Source organism: Delphinapterus leucas, chromosome 1 (genome assembly GCF_059928025.1).
Source record: "Delphinapterus leucas isolate spDelLeu-1000000601 "Yukka" chromosome 1, BTC_Dleu_Yukka2, whole genome shotgun sequence".
In the NCBI taxonomy this organism is placed as follows: Eukaryota; Metazoa; Chordata; class Mammalia; order Artiodactyla; family Monodontidae; genus Delphinapterus; species Delphinapterus leucas.
Genome location: NC_143129.1, coordinates 178,120,294 through 178,142,820, shown reverse-complemented (window position 1 = coordinate 178,142,820; position 22,527 = coordinate 178,120,294). Strand labels below are relative to the sequence as shown.

The following is a 22,527-nucleotide window of genomic DNA, read 5'->3' as shown; positions in this document are numbered from 1 at the left end:
CTCCGATATAAAATTTCTAAAAATCTTTTTTTAAAAAAGAGTACAGAAAACAATAAAAATAATTAGAATTTTTCTGGCCCCTCTCCCACAAAAGTGCCTTTTTCTACTGGAAAAAATATCACTTCCCACAATCCTTCTTACTCTTTCCCCTGCAAGTTATCATCTTTCATCTCCCATTGACCATATTCCTTTATTTATTGACTTTCTCATATATTTAACCCTCATTCAGCTCTGAAATTCACCAAGGAAAAGAGTCCAAAGAAACAGATTCCTTGAGTTCGGCTGCATCTTTCACATTTGAATTAAATATAGCATGTGAAATACAACTGCTCCCTTACACATCTTGACAGATTGTGAGCTGAGGGTCTGCTTCTGAACAAACTGAATCAATGAAGGCTGCAAAAGGTTATTTATATTACTATTTTTTCCCAAGCAAAATAAATCTGTTTGGCTCAATAAAACAGCTTCTTACTCTCTTTCCAAACCTTCTCAAAGTACAATTAGCAAGCTTAAATAAAGGGACTCACACTTTTGTAATTCCAAGTTTTAAGCAATTCTCATCGTTCAACCATTTCACTGTCCATAAAAGCAGCGAACCTCATGCCCCCGAGGGCATGTTTGCTGACTTGGCTTTGAGCACAGATGCCAATGAGAACACACAGGTATGGGCTCAGATGCAAATCCTCTGTAATTACGTGCCCTGCACCAATTTGCACAACCCTTCATTTTCATGTCCATGGTTAGGTAATGAAATCATCACTCATACTCCCAGAGGATACAGAGACACTTTGAAACAGTTTTTCATTTTTTCATGCCACAAGGTGTACACTGGCCTGAGAGTCTGCTGCCAGACTCCTGAGCCGTACCCAATGACCCTTTGCTGGGTCAAGAGGGATGGTACTGAAGAGAAACCATTTATTTGGCCCAGCTGTATCTTTTCTTTTGAAAAACTACTACACTATATCCAACTAAATACAAACCAATATTTAAAACCCAAATATTTTGCCCTTCTGGAGTTTAAATTAAGGTTAAGACTTTGAGACTGGGAGATCTGGCTACTGCTTCTAGCAATAATGATCTGTTACCCAGGCTAAGTCACGCAGTTAAAACAGGAAAATCTCTCTATCCCTAATAAATGAAAGTTCCCCACCTACTTCATAAAGATTCTGTAAAGCCAGCAGATGGCAACAAACTCCTCTGAACTTATTGGAGGAAACATTAACTTGTGAAGGGTTAAAATCGATTCAAAGAAATTCAAGATGGGAATGAAACTACTTTGTTATCCATGTAACAATCACTGCCTAGTACAATATTTGACCAATTGTACCTTTGATTTCTACACAACTAGACATCTGACAATCCTCTTGGAGTAAACACATTTTCTTTTCTTAAGAAAATCAGAATACACTTCACTTACCTGAAAGGAAATTGAACATTTAAAATACAATCAAGCTTATTCTTCACAATTTCAAAAGGTTAAAAAATGCAATTAAGGAAGAACCTTAATGATGATGGTAAAAAAAAGCACTGAGACTTAATTAAAGAATGCATAGCTGGATTGAATGGAAAGCACCCACAGTCATCCGTCAGCATGAGGGCCTCTCAAGCTTCAGGGGCAAAGTAGCAACCCTGCACAGACATCATTATGAACTCATGAAGTTACCCAGCCCAGCCACACTAATGGGAGCTAAGTATTTTTTTTTTAAATATTTATTTATTTATTTGGTTGTGCTGGGTCTTAGTTGTGGCAGGTGGGCTCCTTAGTTGCAGCACGTGGGCTCCTTAGTTGCGGATCGCAGGCTCCTTAGTTGTGGCCCGCGAGCACATGAGCTCCTTAGTTGTGGCATGCAAACTCTTAGTTATGGCATGCACATGGGATCTAGTTCCCTGACCAGGGATCGAACCCGGGCCTCCTGCATTAGAAGCGTGGAGTCTTATCCACTGCACCACCAGGGAAGTCCCGTGAGCTAAGTATTAAATACTAGCCTTGAAAACAGAAAATACTGTTGAATGAAGATTTACAGACCACAATATGATCCAATCTAAGATGATAATAAGTCTTCTTCATATTAATATACCATTATTATCATCATTGTACTAGGTCAAATGAAAAAGTTACAAGAAGTGAAAAAATGGTAAAATATAAATTTCTACCTTACTTCATGCACTCAATAAATACCAATGGAACATTTGCTATATGTGAAAATACTGTGCTTAGATCTCATGGGAGTTATAAAAAGAAGATATGCCACTGTTTCCTCTCAAAGAGATTCACCCAGTAAGAGCCAAAGATACATAAAGAATACCAGCACAGGACAGACTGTGGTACCAATCAAGAAGCTCTAGCAGTTCAGGAAAGGAAGAGATGCCTTCCAACTAGTATGAGAATGAAGTAACACAGAAGCAAGCATTTTGGCTTTGAAGAATAGGTAGCATCCCAGAGAATGAAATGGGGGAAGGTGGAAAGAGGAAAGATTTTCAAGTTACTGTCTCCTGTACGATATTCTTATGCCACTTACAGAATTACTTTTAGGACAAAAGGGCAAAAACTGGGCTTCCCTGGTGGCACAGTGGTTAAGAATCCACCTGCCAACGCAGGGTCACGGGTTCGAGTCCTGATCTGGGAAGATCCCACATGCCACGGAGCAACTAAGCCCATGCAACATAACTACTGAGCCCACGTGTCACAACTACTGAAGCCCATGTGCCTAGAGCCCATGCTCCACAACAAGAGAAGCCACCGCAATGAGAAGCCCGTGCACTGCAACAAAGAGTAGCCCCTGCTCGGTGCAACTAGAGAAAGCCCGCGCAGCGACGAAGACCCAACGCAGCCAAAAATAAAATAAATTTAAAAAGAATGATTAAAAAAAATTTTTTTTAAAAAGAGCAAAAACTTTTTTACTCGATGGGCATTTTACCACATGTACAAACTACTTAATATTTTATCTACATTAACAGAAGCTCATAATCTGGAGACTCCTTAGTTCCTGACAGTCAATGTTTTGATATAAAAAAAGTCTAGAAATAGAATAATTTGGCATAACTACTGTTGCTATTAGCAAACTGTGAGCTATTTTGACAAGTAAATTCGGAGAGCTGTTTCTAGAAAGCATTCCAAATTTAATAACAGATATCAGCTGCAGTGAGGTTTGTTCTTTTTAAATGGTTAACTCATCTCTGTGTTATCCAAGTAAGAGTCCCTTTAATGAAACAGAAAAATAAAGTATTTTCCCAAACTACCCAACAGTATACTTTCTTATCATTCTTTGCAATGGCTGATGTTAAATGAAAGCATTTTATGACTGTTACAGAATAGTAGCAGAAATGTACAGTTCTCAGGGCCATTCCCCATATTCATATGTAGCAGCCAAAGGATTTTACTAAGTATAAACGGCTGAGAAAAATATACTGGTTTCAATCATCAATGAAGATGTTCTAGGTTCTGAAAATTCCATATGGAGAACCATATACTCTAGGTTCAGCAAAATGTTTCATGTGGTACAAAATGAAAAAAGTATAACAAAACTTTAACACTCAAATTTATATTTCATGAGAGCTTGAATTTTTAGATTTTAAGAGAAGACAGTAATAATATACAAAGTATAGCGTAATTCTAATTGTAGTAATTTAACTGTAGGACTTCCCTGGTGGCGCAGTGGTTAAGAATCCGCCTGCCAATGCAGGGGACACGGGTTCGAGCCCTGGTCTGGGAAGATCCCACATGCTGCGGAGCAACTAAGCCCGTGTGCCACAACTACTGAGCCTATGCTCTAGAGTCTGAGAGCCACAACTACTGAGCCCGCGTGCCACAACCACTGAAGCCCGCACACCTAGAGCCCGTGCTCCGCAACAAGGGAAGCCACCTCAGTGAGAAGCCCGCGCACCACAATGAAGAGTAGCCCCCGCTCGCCGCAACTAGAGAGAGCCTGCGCACAGCAACGAAGACCCAATGCAGCCAAAAATAAACAAATAAATTTATAAAAAATAATAATAATTTAACTGTAACAGTGATTTTAAACAAAAGGCTTTCATTTGAAGTGTAGTACAAATCAGAGGAGAGTTAGAGAAAAGGTGCATTAAAAGGTGCAATTTTCTAGGCTTGGAAATTATTTTCCTCTTGAAAATAATTATTTAGGAAAGTAAGAAAATGCAAAAGAGGCCAATAACCATACTGTAACAGGAGTAAACTGTGTTAACTCAAAATTGACTGCACCAGGCTGCAGAAACGCTCAAAGCACACCTACCTCTCCCTCTGTGCTTCCACAATACTAAGTACCTGCCTTCATACTAGCAATTACTATACTGTTGTCTGTCTGCCTCCTCCTCTCCCCTTAAGGCACAAAAGAAAATAATTCTATTTCTTGCATTCATATACACACTCAGCAAAAGGCTGCTGAATGAATAAGCAAACAAAGCTTTATGAATTCATTTTAGAGTCAACAAAAGCTAAATGTTCATTTCTAGATATTCTGATTGAAAAAAACAAACTTCATATCAAAAATTTAAATGAAAAATAATAAAATCACAGATTTAAGATGGTTAAAGACAAATAAAACTAGAGGGTAAAAATGGGGCATAAGGGACTTCCCTGGCAGCCCAGTGGTTAAGACTCCATGCTTCCACTGCAGGGGGCACGGGTTTGATCCCTGGTCAGGGAACTAAGATCCTGTAAGCTGCGTGGTGCAACCAAAAAAATTTAAAAATTTTTTAAAATTAAAAATAAATAAAATGTATAGTACTTAAGCAAATCATTACTATTTTTAAAAAATATTTATTTATTTATTTGGTTGCACCGGGTCTTAGTTGCGGCACATGGGCTTCTCAGTTGTAGCTCGCTGGCTCCTTCTTTGCGGCACATGGGCTCCCCAGTTGCGGCATGTGAACTCTTAGTTGTAGTATGCATGTGGGATCTAGTTCCCTGACCAGGAATGGAACCCGGGCCCCCTGCATGGGGAGCGCGGAGTATTAACCACTGCGCCACCAGGGAAGTCCCAAGTCATTACTATTTTTAAGATGTTCTGATTTTTCTGCCATTATGTACCCTCATTCTGAAAACAAGGGAGGAGTACGCAAAACCACTGCATATCAGGATTCTCTTAGCTTTTTGGGGAAAGGTTCTATCACAATGGTTCCCAGACCTCTGAATTTCACAGACCAGCAAGTTTTTTTGAATGACATAGGGTCGACAACTTTTTATTTTCCCAAATAAGGCAGGGAAAAAAAAAAAAACTACCTACCCACACCCACAAATCCTACCATCTAATATCGTCATAGTTTCATAAAAGGACGCTTAAAAACCTGAACAAGGTGGATTGGAAGATCATAATCTCTGATAAAGGCTTTTCCTTCCAAGAAAGGAAACCTTATAAACACATGCATGCACAAACCCTCAAGACAATATGAACCTGAACCAATTTTTTGGGGACTACTATTTCACTACTATGTCAGGCTATTTCATTTTACTACTTATTTACTTTGTGAAAAAAAATCCCACAATTTAAACAAGTTATACAGTCTGAAATTTTTTAAAGGCTAATTTAAATTAAAACTCCCAGCATGCTGGGAAACCATTTCCAAATGCTAGAAAAAGAGAGACAATGATGGCTACTGGCAAGAATGCATGAAAGATGAATGTAACCTGATTTCTTTTAAAAATAGCTTAGCTGCTCTTTTGTTTCATTGGCTGGTGAATTCATAACGTTTTTTTACTCAAGTGTTTCCCCCACTAAATTCTTAAGGTCTGTATTTTTAACAAGACAACTGTAGCACCTTTTTTTCTTTTAAACTGCAATGGAATATATCAAATTTTATTACTGTTATTAGGGATACTACAGTCAAACCACAGAGTTTCAAAACTTCCCATAGAAGCTAAAGTTTAAAACATAAGATGCTATTTTATGACACATTAAAAGAAAAAAGAGAAAGGAAAAAAAGGAACAAGTCCAAACCTCATTCCAAAATGATCTAAGTTAGAAAACTCTTCAAAATCCAGAGGAAAGTCTTTTTCCAGAGGAAAACAAAAGTCTCCCCTGAGTTAAGGATAGTTAAAGCAATCATCACTTCATGGTTTCAGTTTTAAGAAGGGCTAACATCTTTCTAGTTCAGTCATCCACTGCAGATCTATTTCAATGGAAGGAAGAAATTTTTTTTAAGTTTTATTTTATTATTATTTTTGGCCACACCGTGCAACTTGAAGGATCTTAGTTCCCTGACCAGGGTTCAAACCCGTGGCCCCTGCAGTGGAAGTGCAGCGTCCTAACCACTGGACCGCCAGGGAATTCCCAGAAGGAATAATTTTTAAAAAATCAAATTCATTTTACTTTGCATAATCAGCTCTGTATCATTAAATGAATATTTTCCCCATAATTAAAAAACAGCAATTGATTTTAAGTTTCTTTTAAATATATCAACATATACAAGTATTTCTACTATTGCACAGAATTTCTTGTATAGCTGATCCTTGAACAAGGCGGGAATTAGGGGCGTCTACCCTCCTCCACTCAGTTGAAATCTGCATATAACTATTGGGTTGGCCAAAAAGTTCCTTCAGCTTTTAAGTAAAAATAAAAGACACATTTTTCATTTTCACCAAGGACTTTACTGAACAATGTAGTCACCATTTTGTTCCACTACCTTCTGCTATTTTTCAGGCAACTTCATGATTCCATCTTCCCAAAACTTTTTATCTTTTTGAGCAAAGAACTGTTCCAGGTGCCTTTTACAGTCTTCCAGGGAATTGAAATTTTTCCCATTAAGAGAATTTTGTAAAGATTGAAATAAATGGAAATCTAAAGGTGCAATGTCTGGTGAATTCGGTGGATGAATCAGAACTTCCCAGCCAAGCTGTAACAGCTTTTGCCTGGTCATCAAAGAAACATGCAGTCTTGCATTATCCTGATGGAAGATAATGCATTTCCTGTTGACTAATTCCAGATGCTTTTCGACAACTGCTGCTTTTGGTTGGTCTAACTGGGAGCAGTACTTGTTGGAATTAATCATGTTTCAGGAAACAGCTCATAATAGAGGACTTCCTTCCAATCCCACCATATACACAGCATCACCTTCTTTGTTCTTTGGGTTTTTAAAAATAAATTTATTTATTTTTGGCTGCATTGGGTCTTCGTTGCTGCATGCGGGCTTTCTCTAGTTGCAGCAAGCGGGGGCCTCCCTTTGTTGTGGAGCATGGGCTTCAGTAGTTGTGGCTTGTGGGCTCTAGAGCGCAGGCTCAGTAGTTGTGGTGCATGGATCTTCCCAGACCAGGGCTTGAACCTGTGTCCCCTACATTGGCAGGTGGATTCTTAACCATTGTGCCACCAAGGAAGTCCCAACATCACCTTCTTTGGATGAAGACCAGCCTTTGGTGTGCTTGGTGGAAGTTCATTTCACTTGCCCCATGATCTCTTCTGTTCCACATTATTGTACAGTATCCACTTTTCATCGCCTGTCACAATGTTTTAAAAACAGAACGTTTTCGTCACGTTTAAGTAGAGAATCGCATGCGGATGTGGTCAAGAAGGTTTTCTTCACCTAACTTATACGGAACCCAAACATCAAAGCGATCAACATAACCAAGCTAGTGCAAATGATTTTCAACACTTGATTTGGATATTTTGAGCCTGTCGGCTATCTCCTGCGTGCTACAACGTTGACTGTTCTCAATTAATGTCTCGATTTGATCGCTATCAACTTCAACAGGTCTACCCAACGGTGGAGCATCGCCCAGCGAGAAATCTCCAGCATGAAACTTCACAGACCACTTTTGACGCATTCGATCAGTCACAGCACCTTCTCCATACACTGCACAAATCTTTTTGTGAGTTTCAGTTGCGTTTTTACCTTTCTTGAGATAACAAAGCATAATATGCCGAAAATGTTGCTCTTTTTCTTCCATCTTCAATATTAAAATGGCTACACAAAAATTCACCACTTTTGATGGGTTTTTTTTTAAGTGCACGCTGGTATGACAGCTGCCACAATACAATCTAACAAAATTGTTTTTAATCAAGTTAGAGACAACTAAGTGCTACTAGAGCCATCTTACGGAAACGCCCCACGCAGTTTCTGGCCAACCCAATAACAGCCCTCCTTATATGCGTTTCCTCCATATCCACCCCCAGATGGTGTACTACTGCAGTATTTACTACTGGACAAAGAAAATCCCTGTATAAGTGGTCCCTTGCAGTTCACACCTGTTGCTCAAGGGTCAACTATATAAGCACTTCCTCCTTCAGAAGAAGGAAAATTGCAGTAATGTATTGGATCTGGTGGCATTGACTTGCCGTTTGACTCAGCAAGTTAATTTTCAGGCATCTTTCCAACACAAACATCTATACATGTGCACTAGTGGAGGTCTGCTGCATCTTCTCTGTAATGACAAAAACTTGCAACTACCTAGAAGTCCATTAATAGGACTTCTCTGGTGGTCCAGTGGTTAAGACGTAGCTCCTCCACTGCAGGCGGCACGGGTTTAATCTCTGGTCGGGGAAGTTCTGCATGCTGCGCAGTGCGGCCAAAGAGGAAAATAAAAGTCCATTAATGGAAGAATGGCTATGTAAATTATGCTATATCTAAGCTACCGAATTTAAAGCACTAGTTTTTTAAAATGTGGGTATGCCAGCATATACTGGCATGAAAAGATCTCCAAAAACTGAAAAATAATATGATTAATATAATATCACTTATGTTAAATAATAAATCAATGGCTGCCCATCAGAATCGTCTGAGAACTATTAAAATTCAGATTCCTAAGCCCATTCAAGCCAATCTAATGAAAATCTCTGGGGGGTTGGATCCCAGGCATTTTTATTTTTAAGAGAGCACCTGAACAGCTCTTTCACAGCCAGTTCAACGACAACAACAACAAAGGAACAAATCAAAATTGTATATCCACATAGGTATCTATATCTATATCTATATGCATAGAAAAATGATCTAGAAAGACACACATCAAAGTTAGGAGCAGCACCTCTGAGGAGGGAAAGAAGGAGGCTTTGCCTTTTTAAAATTAATTTTTAACAGCCAAATATTGATACATCGCACAGACAAAACCATAGAGAGGTACAGCCACAGTGGGAAACAGTGTGACAATTTCTCAAAAAATCAGTCAGAATTACCATATGATCCAGCAACTTCACTCCTGGGTATATACCCAAAAGAACTGAAAGCAGGGACTCAAACAGGTATCTGTATACCCATGTCCATAGCAGCGCTGTTCACAACAGCAAAAAGGTAGAAACAACTCAAATGTCTATCAGTGGATAACGGATAAACAAAATGTAGTATACACACGTAACAGAATACTATTTAGCCTTAAACAGGAAGGAAATTCTGACACATGCTACAAGGAGAAGCCTGAAGACATTATGCTAAGCGAAACAAGCCAGACATGAAAGGATAAGTACCACATGATTCCGATTATGTGAGGTACCTCAGAGCACTCAAGTTATACAGCAAAGTAGAATGGTGGTTGCCAGGGGAGCTAGAGGGTGGGGAAAACAGGGAATTATTGTTCAATGTGTGTGCAGTTTCAGTCAGGGAAGATAAAACATTCTGGGATGAATAATGGTGATGGTTGCACAATAATGTGAATGTACTCAATGCCACTTAACTGTACAGTTAAAAATGATTAAAATGGTAAACTTCATGTTATGTAAATTTACCACAATTTTTTAAAACTGCATAGGACTTCCCTGGTGGTGCGGTGGTTAAGAATCCTCCTGCCAATGCAGGGGACACGGGATCGAACCCTAGTCTGGGAAGATCCCACATGCGGTGGAGCAACTAAGCCTGTGCGCCACAACTACTGAGCCCACATGCCACAACTACTGAAGACCACGCACCTAGAGCCCACGCTCTGCAACAAGAGAAGCCACCGCAATGAGTAGCCCCCGCTCACCACAACTAGAGAAAGCCCGCACGCAGCAACCAAGACCCAATGTAGCCAAAAATAAATAAATAATGTTTTTAAAAATTAAAAAAAAAGAATTTTAAACAAAAAAATACATATATATTCCTAGGCAATACACTGCTTAGTTGTTAAACGTAGCTGCAGTTCATTTTCACTGCAGTGTAAAACCTTGCTGTATGAATCAGTCATAATTTATCCTTGTTGAATGAAATCAGTTGTTTCCAATGTTTTGCTCTCATGAAATAATGAGCATTTTTTAACTTCTCTAGAATACTGGCTTTCAAATTTTGACAGCAACCACAATAAGAAAATACACTTTACCTCATAAATCAGTCTACCCACACATACACAGATACATAGCTAGGAATAAGTTTCACAAAATAATACCCTTACAGTAAAGTACACTGATATTTTCTATTGTATTTACCAGTTAAGAAAGTGGTTGGTCAAATGCCACTAAATTGTCTTCATTCTAATGGGCTGCAAGCAACAGGCTGAAAAACAACGCTCTAGAGTACATGTTTAGGAGTGAAATTGCTGGGTGTAGGTTATACATCTTTACTAGATAATGTCAAACTGTCTTTCAAAGTGACTGTTCCAATTTACACTCCCACCTGCAGTGTGTGCAACAAGTGATTTTAATTTGACTTGATTTTAAAATCATAAAGGGGCTTTAAAAGTCTATCAAGGGCTTCCCTGGTGGCGCAGTGGTTGAGAGTCCGCCTGCCGATGCAGGGGACACAGGTTCGTGCCCCGGTCCGGGAAGATCCCACATGCCGCGGAGCGGCTGTGCCCGTGAGCCATGGCCGCTGAGCCTGCGCGTCCGGAGCCTGTTGCTCCGCAACGGGAGAGGCCACAACAGTGAGAGGCCCGCGTACCGCAAAAAAACAAAAACAAAACAAAACAAAAAGTCTATCAAATGCTTTTGCTCAATTATTAAAATATCATGTTTCCTGTTAGTCTATTGGTGAAATAAGTTATATTAATTGATTTTTTAAAAATATATATTTATTTGGCTGTGTTGGATCTTAGTTGCGGCACGCCAGGCCTTAGTTGTAACATGTGGGATTAGTTGCAGCATGCAGGATCTAATTCCCTGATCAGGGATTGGAACCCGGGCCCCCTGCATTGGGAGCGCAGAGTCTTGATTAACCATAGGACCATCACTGGACCACCCTAATTGATTTTCTAATGTTAAAACAAGCTTGCATTCCTCAGATAAACTGAATTAGGCCACAGTTTATTATATGTTTTACAATGCTAGATTCATTCTGCTAATGTTTAGTTTAGGGTTTTTGCATCTATGTTCATGAGAAACACAACATATAATTTCTTTCTTGTACTGTCCATTCCTGGTTTTGGAATCAAAATCATGCTAGTTTCATAAACTGATTTGGGGACTGTTCCTTTCCCCCCCATTCTCTGGAAGAGTTTACATAAAACTGGAATTATCTGTTCCTTGAATATTTGGCAGAAATTGCTTGCAAGTCTATATAGGCCTGCAGTTTTCTTTTTTTTAAAGGAAGTTTATTTATTTATTAATTATTTTTTGGCTGCGTTGAGTCTTTGTTGCTGCACGTGGGTTTTCTCTAGTTGCAGCAAGCGGGGCTTTCTCTTCATTGCGGTGCGCAGGCTTCTCATTGCGGTGGCTTCTCTTGTTGCGGAGCACTGGTTCTAGGCATGTGGGCTTCAGTAGTTGTGGCTCACGGGCTCAGTAGTTGTGACTCGTGGGCTCTAGAGTGCAGGCTCAGTAGTTGTGGCACACGGGCTTAGTTGCTCCGCAGCATGTGGGATCTTCCCGGACCAGGGCTCGAACCTGTGTCCCCCGCGTTGGCAGGCGGATTCTTTACTTTTATTTATTTTTGGCTGCATTGGGTCCTTGTTGCTGTGCGTGGGCTTTCTCTAGTTGTGGCGAGCGGGGGCTACTCTTCGTTGTGGTGCACGGGCTTCTCGTTGGGGTGGCTTCTCTTGTTGTGGTTGTGGCTCACGGGCTCTAGAGCGCAGGCTCAGTAGTTGTAGCCCACGGGCTTAGTTGCTCCGCGGCATGTGGGATCTTCCCGGACCAGGGCTCGAAGCCGTGTCCTCTATATTGGCAGGCGGATTCTTAACCAATGCGCCACCAAGGAAGTCCCTGGAGTTTTCTTTGTGAGACCTTTCTGTCCACTGATTCCATTTCTTTTGTAATGGGACTATTTGAGTTAGTCTCACTAGCCAGAATCAACTATAGCTTTTATTACCATACAATTTAAACTTAGACTAGTGACAAAACATAGAGGTGAGCTATACTGATGTCATCTAAGCAATGGGTAAACGCCCTTGAACAAGTTTTATCTGTTCTGAAAACTTTCAATTTATGTTGAGCCAACTAACCTCTTCTAATCTCCAACAGACGTCACCAAAAAGTCTGTTCACTTACACAGCCCCCATGTCTATAACCTGCTTCTTCACTAGATTCCTTTCTTCCCCACTACATTGTACACTCCTTGAGAGCAGAGACTAAGTCACATTCATCTTTGTACATCCAGCACATTAGTAGTTACCTTACCAATATAAATACTTTTTTAATGAATGAAGGTCACAAGGTCCCTTACTGAAGAGCTTAATGTTAGTGACTCACTTCTGGGTTGCCAAGTGTACTCCTGAAGCGTTTAGTGTTGAAGAACTCTTATCAGACCATTCTTTCACATGACCCTCCTTGTGACCAAAAGCACATCTACTAAGACAGTTTGCCTTAGTTGGTAGTACGATATAAAACAGGTTTTTCTTGGGGCTTCCCTGGTGGCGCAGTGGTTGAGGGTCCGCCTGCTGATGCAGGGGACGCGAGTTCATGCCCTGGTCCGGGAAGGTCCCGCGTGCCGCGGAGCGGCTGGGCCCGTGGGCCATGGCTGCTGGACCTGCGCGTCCGGGGCCTGTGCTCCGCGGCGGGTGGGGCCACAGCGGTGAGAGGCCCGAGTACGGCAAAAAAAAAAACAAAAAGGTTTTTCTTCACTGATGAAGCTACTGAAATAAAAGTAAATCTTGAACTACTTGCTGCACCTGAACTCCCTGCTAACTAAATGAGTCAACTAAGTATAAAACTGTAAAATGAACAACAGGGATGACACTTCAAAATGATCAGGGGGAAAACGCCAGGATGTTATTCTATGACAGATTACAAATAACTGCCATCATTCAATCACAGATTCTAAGACACGTGGAATTTTTGAAGACATACTAATCCTTTATGGAAATCTGCATGTTGCCAAGGGCCTAGCTGAAAAAACAAACAAATAAGCAAGCCCCCACTCCCTTGCCCCAAACTGCCAACTTTTAATAGTGCTAAGTCCCAAAAGAAAAACATTAAAGGGAGGCCACAAAGAATGATAAGCATTAGAATCATAGCACTGGGACTTCCCTGGTGGTCCAATAGTTCAGAGTCCTCGCTTCTACTGCAGGGGACGCAGGTTCGATCCCTGGTCAGGGAACTAAGATTCCGTGTGCCGCACAGTGGAGCCAAAAAAAAAAGCATCATAGCACTTTAGAAGTGGGACTTAAAAGTTTTGGCCAAGCCATTTTTAAAAGCATTTTAGAATTCAAGTAAAACTTACTATCCCAATCCACATTTGTCAAAACCCACAGAACTTTACAGCACAGAGTCTTAATATATGCAAATTCTTAAAAAACTTATTAGGAAGGAGTGAGACTATGCTAAAGAATCTAACTGTATTACAAATATATAAAACAGTCATGAGTGGATGAAAAGTTGCTGACCACATGAGTGGCATCTGTAACACTAAATGCAAAAGGAACTGCATGTAAGCACTAGACTCTACTTGAACTCGTTTCCCACAGAAACACAGTTAACTCTAATATAGCTATATATGTATAATGAAGCTGAACAATTAGTAGATGAATGGTGGATGGCAGGAGCCAAGCTTCTCACTGTGCTGGAGTGGGAATTTACAGACAAGTGAGGGAAGGAGTGTAGAATGATCATGTGATAATAGATCAGAGTAGAGATACAGTATAATATAGATGGTTACATATAGAAATATTTATAGATTTATATATATACAGGGGTTAGTATACATACATATATATCCTTGCACTGTCAGCTGAGAGGGCCTAGAAGCAACAACCCCCCCAGTAGCAATAAGTATATCTAGCACCCAGATCCTGATTTTTTTTTTTTTTTTTGGGCTGCATTGTGTCTTTGTTGCTGCGCGTGAGCTTTCTCTAGTTGTGGCGAGCAGGGGCTACGCTTTATTGCGGTGCACGGGCTTCTTATTGTGGTTGCTTATCTTGTTGCAGAGCAGGGGTTCTAGGCGTGTGGGCTTCAGTAGTTGTGGCACATGGGCTCAGTAGTTGTGGCTCACGGGCTCTAGAGCGCAAGCTCAGTAGTTATGGCACATGCGCTTAGTTGCTCCAAGGCGTGTGGGATCTTCCTGGACCAGGGCTTGAACCCGGGTCCCCTGCATTGTCAGGCGGGTTCTTAGCTACTACACCACCAGGGAAGTCCCCTGATCTTGATTTCTAATACCATTTTCCAATAAAAGGAACAACGGCTGCTTGGTGAAATGGCAGAACTAGGACTAGGACAGGAACTATACACGATGAGCCTGAATAATTTTGTAGTGCCAGAAAGCAAGGATGTGATTCAAAAACAAAACATGTATGGCATTATATCAAAAGAACATAAGAGACAAATGAAAGAACTCCTGATGGCCAAAGATGAAACAATTTGAGCACAAAATAAATATCCATGAGTTCATACTAATATAAATGATCGAAAAGGGGGTGGAAAAAAAAAAGAGGGGAGATAAATCTCCCTTGCAAATTTCCAAATGATTCAGGTAGATTCTCCCCCTTCCAGTAGGTGTGGCTTAATTTCCCTCATCTTCCTAATTTGTCTCCACCTAAGTAAAATTCTTATGCGCATACAATGTAGCTTGATACTAAGCTAGTTTTACAGTGGATAGGAAATAATTTTTCTTTTTTTTTCTTCAGCTAAGACAACAAAAGAGATGATTTATTGTACATGTGTTATATTCAACCACACTGAGAACAGAACTAGTCCAGAATGTCACAGGTCCAGGATAAAGGACCAAAGGGGACTGATTTGGTATGAGCAAGAAGGGCCTCTCAAATGTGGTGGAGGCAATCAGATGGCAATGGATGCTTTGGATCCACTGAGACAAGTTCTAGACGTTAGGCATGCAATCCAACAATTTGCACCAGTGTCCCTGGCCTCTGGTTTTCCTTGTTTCTGCTCCTGTGGCTTCCATGCTGCACTAGCTAGCGGTTTATCTGGACCTCTGACTCATCTTTCTTCTTTTGTGCCTATTCACTTCTTCCTCCGCTTGACCTTCAGAGCGCCAAAATTTCTAAGAAGATGGCACTAAGGCCAAGAGAGCTAGAAAATAATTTCAACCAGAAGACTGCTGCATAACTTCATTCTTTATACCTTGGGCAAATAAAACTTTCATGTGTATCTATGCCAGGAAATTCACAATGGGGAAATGAAGGTTAAAAATGAAGAAATGAAAAACAACCAGTACTTTCCATTACAAGGCATCAAGATGGCACCCAAGACCTCACTTCTAACTGTCATATGACTGCCAATTTGTTTACCCCACAAGCGTTCCTTTGCATTTGCACACCCAGAACTAGACTGCTAGTTTAAGTAGCCGACTTAAGAATTAAGTAAGTAAATCACAAAACCCTTGCTTACAAACTATTCTTCCCTTTGCTGAAGTGAGCTATCAACATTTATTAATATATATTCAGCTTCTGTGCAAATAACTCAAAATATAGATAGTAAAAGAGCTGTATGACAAAAGCATATCAATATTAAGGAGGCAAGGCCTCAATTGACCCCTTTGAGAGGATTTTCCGAAGCTCAATTTTGATCACATTACTAAACAAACTCTTAAGATCTTCTATTCATTTCCTTTGGGAATAGTCCTGAAATGATAAAAACATAAAATACTGATGAGGAACTCTTATTACCATCTGTTCTGGACTGAATGTTTGTGTCCCCCCCCTCAAATTCATATGCTAAAGTCCTAACCCTCAATGTAATGGTTACTTGGAGATGGAGCATTTGGGAGATAATTAGGGTTAGGTGAAGTCATGAGGGTAGGGCCATTATAATGGGATTAGTGCCCTTATAAGAAGAGACACCAAAGAGCTTGCTCACTCTCCTTCCCCGAAGCAGTCGTGTGAGCATACAAGAAGATGGCAGCTACCTACAAACGAAAAGAAGAAGCCTCAGAATGACAACTGCTTTGCCAGCACCTTGATCTTCGACTTGCCAGTCTTCAGAACTGTGAGAAATAAATAAATAAATAAATAAATAAATAAATAAATTTCTGTTGTTTAAGCCAACTATCCTATGGTATTTTGTTATGGCAGCCTGAGCTCTAGAGTACATGTTTAGGAGTGAAATTGCTGGGTGTAGGTTATACATCTTTACTAGATAATGTCAAACTGTCTTTCAAAGTGACTGTTCCAATTTACACTCCCACCTGCAGTGTGTGCAACAAGTGATTTTAATTTGACTTGATTTTAAAATCATAAAGGGGCTTTAAAAGTCTATCAAGGGCTTCCCTGGTGGCGCAGTGGTTGAGAGTCCGCCTGCCGATGCAGGGGACACAGGTTCGTGCCCCGGTCCGGGAAGATCCCACATGCCGCGGAGCGGCTGGGCCCGTGAGCCATGGCCGCTGAGCCTGCGCGTCCGGAGCCTGTGCTCCGCAACGGGAAAGGCCACAACAGTGAGAGGCCCGCGTAACGCAAAAAAAAAAAAGATGAAACTGATCAGCAGGCAACTTACCTGTCTGCCAAAACACTGTTTAAAGAAAGACAACAGGGCTTCCCTGGTGGCGCAGTGGTTGAATGTCTGCCTGCCGATGCAGGGGACATGGGTTCGTGCCCCGGTCCGGGAGGATCTCAGGTGCCGCGGAGCAGCTGGGCCCGTAAGCCATGGCCACTGGGCCTGCGCGTCCGGAGCCTGTGCTCCGCAACGGGAGAGGCCACAACAGTGAGAGGCCCGCGTACCGCAAAAAAAAAAAAAAAAAAAAAAGACAACAAAGGCTTCCCTGGTGGCGCAGTGGTTGAGAGTCCACCTGCCAATGCAGGGGACACGGGTTCGTGCCCCGGTCCGGGAAGATTCCACATGCCGCGGAGCAACTAATAAGCCCGTGCACAACCACTGAGCCTGCGTGCCACAACTACTGAGCCCACCCGCTACAACTACTGAAGCCTGCGTGCCTAAAACCTGTGCTCTGCAACAAGAGAAGCCAACACAATGAGAAGCCCCCGCACCACAACAAAGAGCAGCCCCCGCTCGCCGCAACTAGAGAAAGCCCGCATGCAACAACGAAGACCCAACCCAGCCAAAAATAAATAAATAAAATAAACTTATATATAAAAAAAAGAAAGACAACAAAAGCCAGATACCCAAACGAAGACCCTGAAATGGCAGATGGAACTAGAAGACAAGGACATTAAAAGAGCTATAAAAAGTACACCACTATTATGCTCAAGGAATTAAAGAGAACTATAATAGAGAGAGAAGACATTTAAAAGGAAAAAAAACCTTTCAGAGATGAAAAATAAAATATACAACAAGAAAGTGTCACTGTAGGTAACTAACAGCAGATCAGAGCATGAAGAAGGAAAGAATCCGTTGAAACTTAAGACACAGCAACACAAACTATCCAAAATGAAACACACAGAGAAAAAAAAGACTGAAAAAATTTAACACAACTTCAGTAACCTTTGTGGCAGTATCAGACAGTCTAACACACATGTAATTAGAGTCCTGGTAGAAAAAAGGAGCCAGGTAAAGATTTTTTTTAAAAAGGTGAAAATTTTTCCAACTTTGATGAAAACTATAAACCCAGAGTAAACTATAAACCCAGAGTTCCAAGAATCTAAACAAACCAGGTAGAATAAAAACACATACATAATGACAAAACCACACCAAAACACATCATAATCAAATTGCTGAAAACCACTGACAGGGAATGCCTGTCAGAAACCACAAAAGCCATAAGTCAATGGAATGACATCTTCAAAGTGCTGAAAGAAAAAGAAACCAACTTGCAATTCTATATACATGATAATATCCTAAAAGTAAAATAAAAATATTTTCAGACAAGCAAGGTAGAAAAAAATATAACACTAGTACACCTGCATGACAAGAAATGTTAAAGGAAGTCCTGCAGATGGAAGGATGATATCAGCTAGAAATGTGGATATACATATACTAAGAAATGAAGAACACAGGAAATGATAGATATATGGGTAAATACAAGAGACTTCTTTTCTCACTTAAAAAATTTCCCTAAAAGGTACCTAACTGTTTAAAGCAAAAATACTGTATTGCGAGGTTTACAACACATAGAAATAAAATGTATGACAACAATAGCACAAAGAATGGGGAAAAAAGAAAGTACAAGGTCTTACATGTGAAGAGGTATAACATCATACCCCTGTATAACAGACTGTAGATAAAAGTAAAATGCATATTGTAGACTGTGATAAGTTTAATATCTATATTGTAAACCCCAGAACCACACACGCACCCAGAAGAAGTACAGCCAATAAGCCAATAGTGGAGATAAAATGGAACACTAAAAAATACTCAATTACTTAATACAAGGTAGGAAAAGACAAAAAGGAACAAAGCACAGATGGTACAAAGAGAAAACAAATAGCAAGATGGTATCAATAGATAAAAACTCTAACTATATTGAAATAAACTAAGCATATGGTCTAAACACTCCAATCAAAAGATAGAGACTGGGCTTCCCCGGTGGCGCAGTGGTTGAGAGTCCGCCTGCCGATGCAGGGGACACGGGTTCGTGCCCTGGTCCGGGAAGATCTCACATGCTGCGGAGTGGCTGGGCCTGTGAGCCATGGCCGCTGAGCCCGTGCGTCCAGAGCCTGTGCTCCACAACGGGAGAGGCCACAACAGTGAGAGGCCCGCGTACCAAAAAAAAAAAAAAAAAAAAAAGACAGAGACTATCAGACTGGCTAAAAAAGTAAAGCCTCATACAAGCTGTCCACAAGAAATGTACTTTTTTGTTTTTTGGACACGCCGAGAGGCTCGCAGGATCTTAGTTCCCCGACCAGGGGGATTGAACCCGGGCCCTCAGCAGTGAAAGCACCAAGTCCTAACCACTGGATGGCCAGGGAATTCCCTGAAATGCACCTTAGATAGAAAGGTGGAGAGAGTCTAAATGTCAAAGGATGGGAAAGATATAAGGGAAATTTCAAGCGTTAGAAAGCTACAATGTCTATATTAACACTTGACACTGTAGACTTCAAAACAAGGAATATTACTAGGGAAAAAAAGAGGCACATTTCACAATGATAAAGGTGTCAATTCATGCAGAAGAAAAAGCAATCCTAAATGTGTACTCTCTCAAGAAGAACTGCAAAATTCATGAACAAATCACCTTCAAGACCCCAAAATCAGCTAAAGATGAATATCTAGGTATTTATTCGTGACATAATAGGATATCTTGACTTTGCTTTAAAATACTCCACCACCCCCCTGCCCAAAAGTGGGGAGATAAATGCGACAGTTAAAAATGCTGGTAACTTCTGGAGCTGAGTGATGAGTGCAGAGATTCACCATATTATCCTCTGTATTTACGCATGTATTTGAAATTTTCCATTATATAAAGTTAAAAAAGGAAGAAAGAAAAAGAGTTTACTGAACTAATTAAACTGCTACACGAATTAAAAGGATACTACTGGGAATTCCCTGGTGGTCCAGTGGTTAGGGCTCTGAGCTTCCACTTCAGGGGGCACGGGTTCCATCCCTAGTCGGGGAAGTTCCATATGCCACACGGTACGGCCAGGAAAAAAAAAAAAGCAATATTTTAGAGTTTATTTAAAAAGCCTTAGTTTCCTTGTCTATAAAATGTGGGTAATAATAATACCTATCTCATAGAGGCTTTGTGAAAATTAAATGCTTTAACACACATAAACTCTCGGAAAAGTGTAAGGCATATAGTAAATATTCCTTGCATTTTGTTTTACATTCTATTTGCAGAAGTTAATGGTTAAAGTATCAATATTAATAGAACATTTTAAACAAGCCAGTAGTGAAAATACATTTGTTTTACCATATATACCAATTTTATACCAGAAGACATGCTTATTAAAGTTTCCTTTGAGAAAAGCAGTTGTATATTCTGAAACAATAAATTGAAATCAATGTTTTTAATAAGCACAAAGATGTAAACATATTTAGCTTTATTTCAAGCTGGTTAGCAAAATAGTGTGCCCTATATTGTTACACAATGAGGCAAAAATTATTCAAAGAAAAATATGCACTTTACAATCACTTATACCAGCAGTTCTAAGCCTAGCAAAGAAATTTCCACTGGAAAGCAGTACCACATGCTACAGGTCCAAAGGGAGATAAAATAGTCTTTCATGATCAGTTTCACTTGATTTGGGTTTCCAGTGAGCATAATCCTTTAGTCAGAGAACATTGGAAATGTCTTTATACACACAAGGCATACACAGATAAATAATACTATATATGTATATATTTTATACCTTTTTAACGACAAGTAATCATCCCACAATTACAAATCTCACGCTGTTATCCTTAAAATTTCCTGAAACTATTTTTCATCATGTAAAAAGTATCTATGTCTTGACTTCCAAATGATTTTATAATCTCTAGTTTCATTTTGATAGAAGAGTTTGTTACTGTTACTTTGTACAAATAATATTCCTATTCCTGCCTTCTGAGTGAAACAGAACACTGTATATAAATAAATATTTTCTTTCACATTTCAAATAATTTTCTAATTATGATCCTCTACAGAGAATTAGTATAGAAACTATATTTACTGATAAAGTAACTAAACCTATGCCATTTACTTATACTAATGCTCATCTGCCTACATTACACTAGTAGAGAAAAAAATATTCTTCTCTCTTATTTCCCTCCACAGTTGACTTCTAGACTAAAGTATTCCAATTTAGGAAGCCTAACAACTTTAAAGAAAACTTTCCTTTAAAATCAGCTTACCCACAAGTTGTTTATACCAATTTTTGTAAAATGCAGAAGTACTTAAGGGAAGCCTATGGTTATATTTCTAAGTATTTATTTTAATTTTATAGAGAAAAGGCTTCTTAACTAAAACAGCAGATTAGCATAATTAATTACCTTCGTTATTACTTCCTATTTACATAGCGTTATGGCCAGAACAAGAAGCTATCTGTAAACTTAAAAGAACTGAAGGAAAAAATTAATTTTCAGAATTCGAACAAAACAATTGCACCAAATTCTACAAATGTTTGCTGCCTACCAGAATCTAATTTAGAAAGAAATGCAAAATCTCACACATATATATAGGTGCAGGGGGTGAAATCACACACACATATATAGGTGCAGGGGGTGAGGAGGGAGGAGAAAGAGCATTGAAGATTTAGATGTTACACAAGAATTTTACTATTATAACATTCAGTTGCAGTGATACTGATATCAAATTTGTAATAACTGAGATGTAGTCATTTATATGCAGACATGGAATCATCAAGACTCTTCTATTTATTCTACTTCTATATTCTGAACTAAATTTGCAAAACTTTCCCAGTCAGAATAGACACTGGCAGTTTTGTACACTGCTGAGCCCCCTCTGCTGGTTTGGCAACAGTGGTTGTCCAAAAACTACTTGAAGTAATAATGGATACACTTTTTCATTAAATTAACTTAAAAAGTTAATATATTGAAATAAATATATTCATTAAATATACATTTCATAAAATACATACTTTCAGGACTTCCCTGGTGGCGCAGTGGTTAAGAATCCGTCTGCCAATGCAAGGGACACTGGTTCGAGCCCTGGTCTGGGAAGATCCCACATGCTGCGGAGCAGCTAAGCCCGTGCACCAAAACTACTGAGCCTGCGCTCTGGAGCCCGCGAGCCACTACTGAAGCCCGCGCACACAGAGCCCATGCTCTGCAACAAGAGAAACCACCACAATGAGAAGCCCGCATACCGCAACGAAGAGTAGCCCCCGCTCGCCGCAACTAGAGAAAGCCCACACGCAGCAACAAAGACCCAACGCAGCCAAAAATAAAATAATCTAAAAAAAACACATACTTTCAGTTTAAAGCAAGTTACATTACCTTTAGACCTCAAATGCAAGGGAAGTCGTTAGTAAAAAAAAAAAAAAGTTACATATGTTAATAAAAACGACATGCTCCACCAACTCACTTTTCACATTCACAAAAATTCCTTTATAAAACAGAATGTAGGGCTTCCCTGGTGGCGCAGTGGTTGAGAGTCTGCCTGCCGATGCGGGGGACACGGGTTCGTGCCCCGGTCCGAGAAGATCCCACATGCCGCGGAGCGGCTGGGCCCATGAGCCATGGCCACTGAGCCTGCGCGTCCGGAACCTGTGCTCCGCAACGGGAGAGGCCACAGCTGTGAGAGGCCCGCGTACCGCAAAAAAAACCAGAATGTAATTTGTGCAATATTGCTCATTTTAAACTTAAAACTGACTGTCATTTATATTAATACTTGCATAACAATACATTCACTATATACTATAGTATTATGAATACATGAATATATAGTAAAATATACAAACATGCATGGGAATGA

The 22,527-nt window shown here is 40.0% G+C and overlaps 1 protein-coding gene across 7 annotated transcripts in view; it reads right to left on the bottom strand.

Moving 5' to 3' along the window:
- FBXO42 (F-box protein 42) overlaps positions 1-22,527 on the bottom strand; it is a 93,310-nt gene that overhangs the window by 50,938 nt on the left and 19,845 nt on the right. The window contains exons 2-3 of one of the 7 annotated variants that reach the window (XM_089900288.1): positions 16,719-19,719; positions 16,135-16,212 (exon numbers count right to left, since the gene is read on the bottom strand). The exons of 1 other annotated variant lie outside the window; for it this stretch is intronic. Coding sequence is in view for 2 of the 6 variants with exons in the window: in XM_089900264.1 (XP_089756390.1) it covers positions 16,139-16,355 (217 nt within the window). In the remaining 4 variants the exon portion in view is untranslated. Of the gene's footprint in view, positions 1-16,134; positions 19,720-22,527 lie in introns of all 7 variants that reach the window. 5 more of the 7 variants (XM_089900268.1, XM_089900284.1, XM_089900264.1 and 2 more) reach the window with 5 other exon arrangements.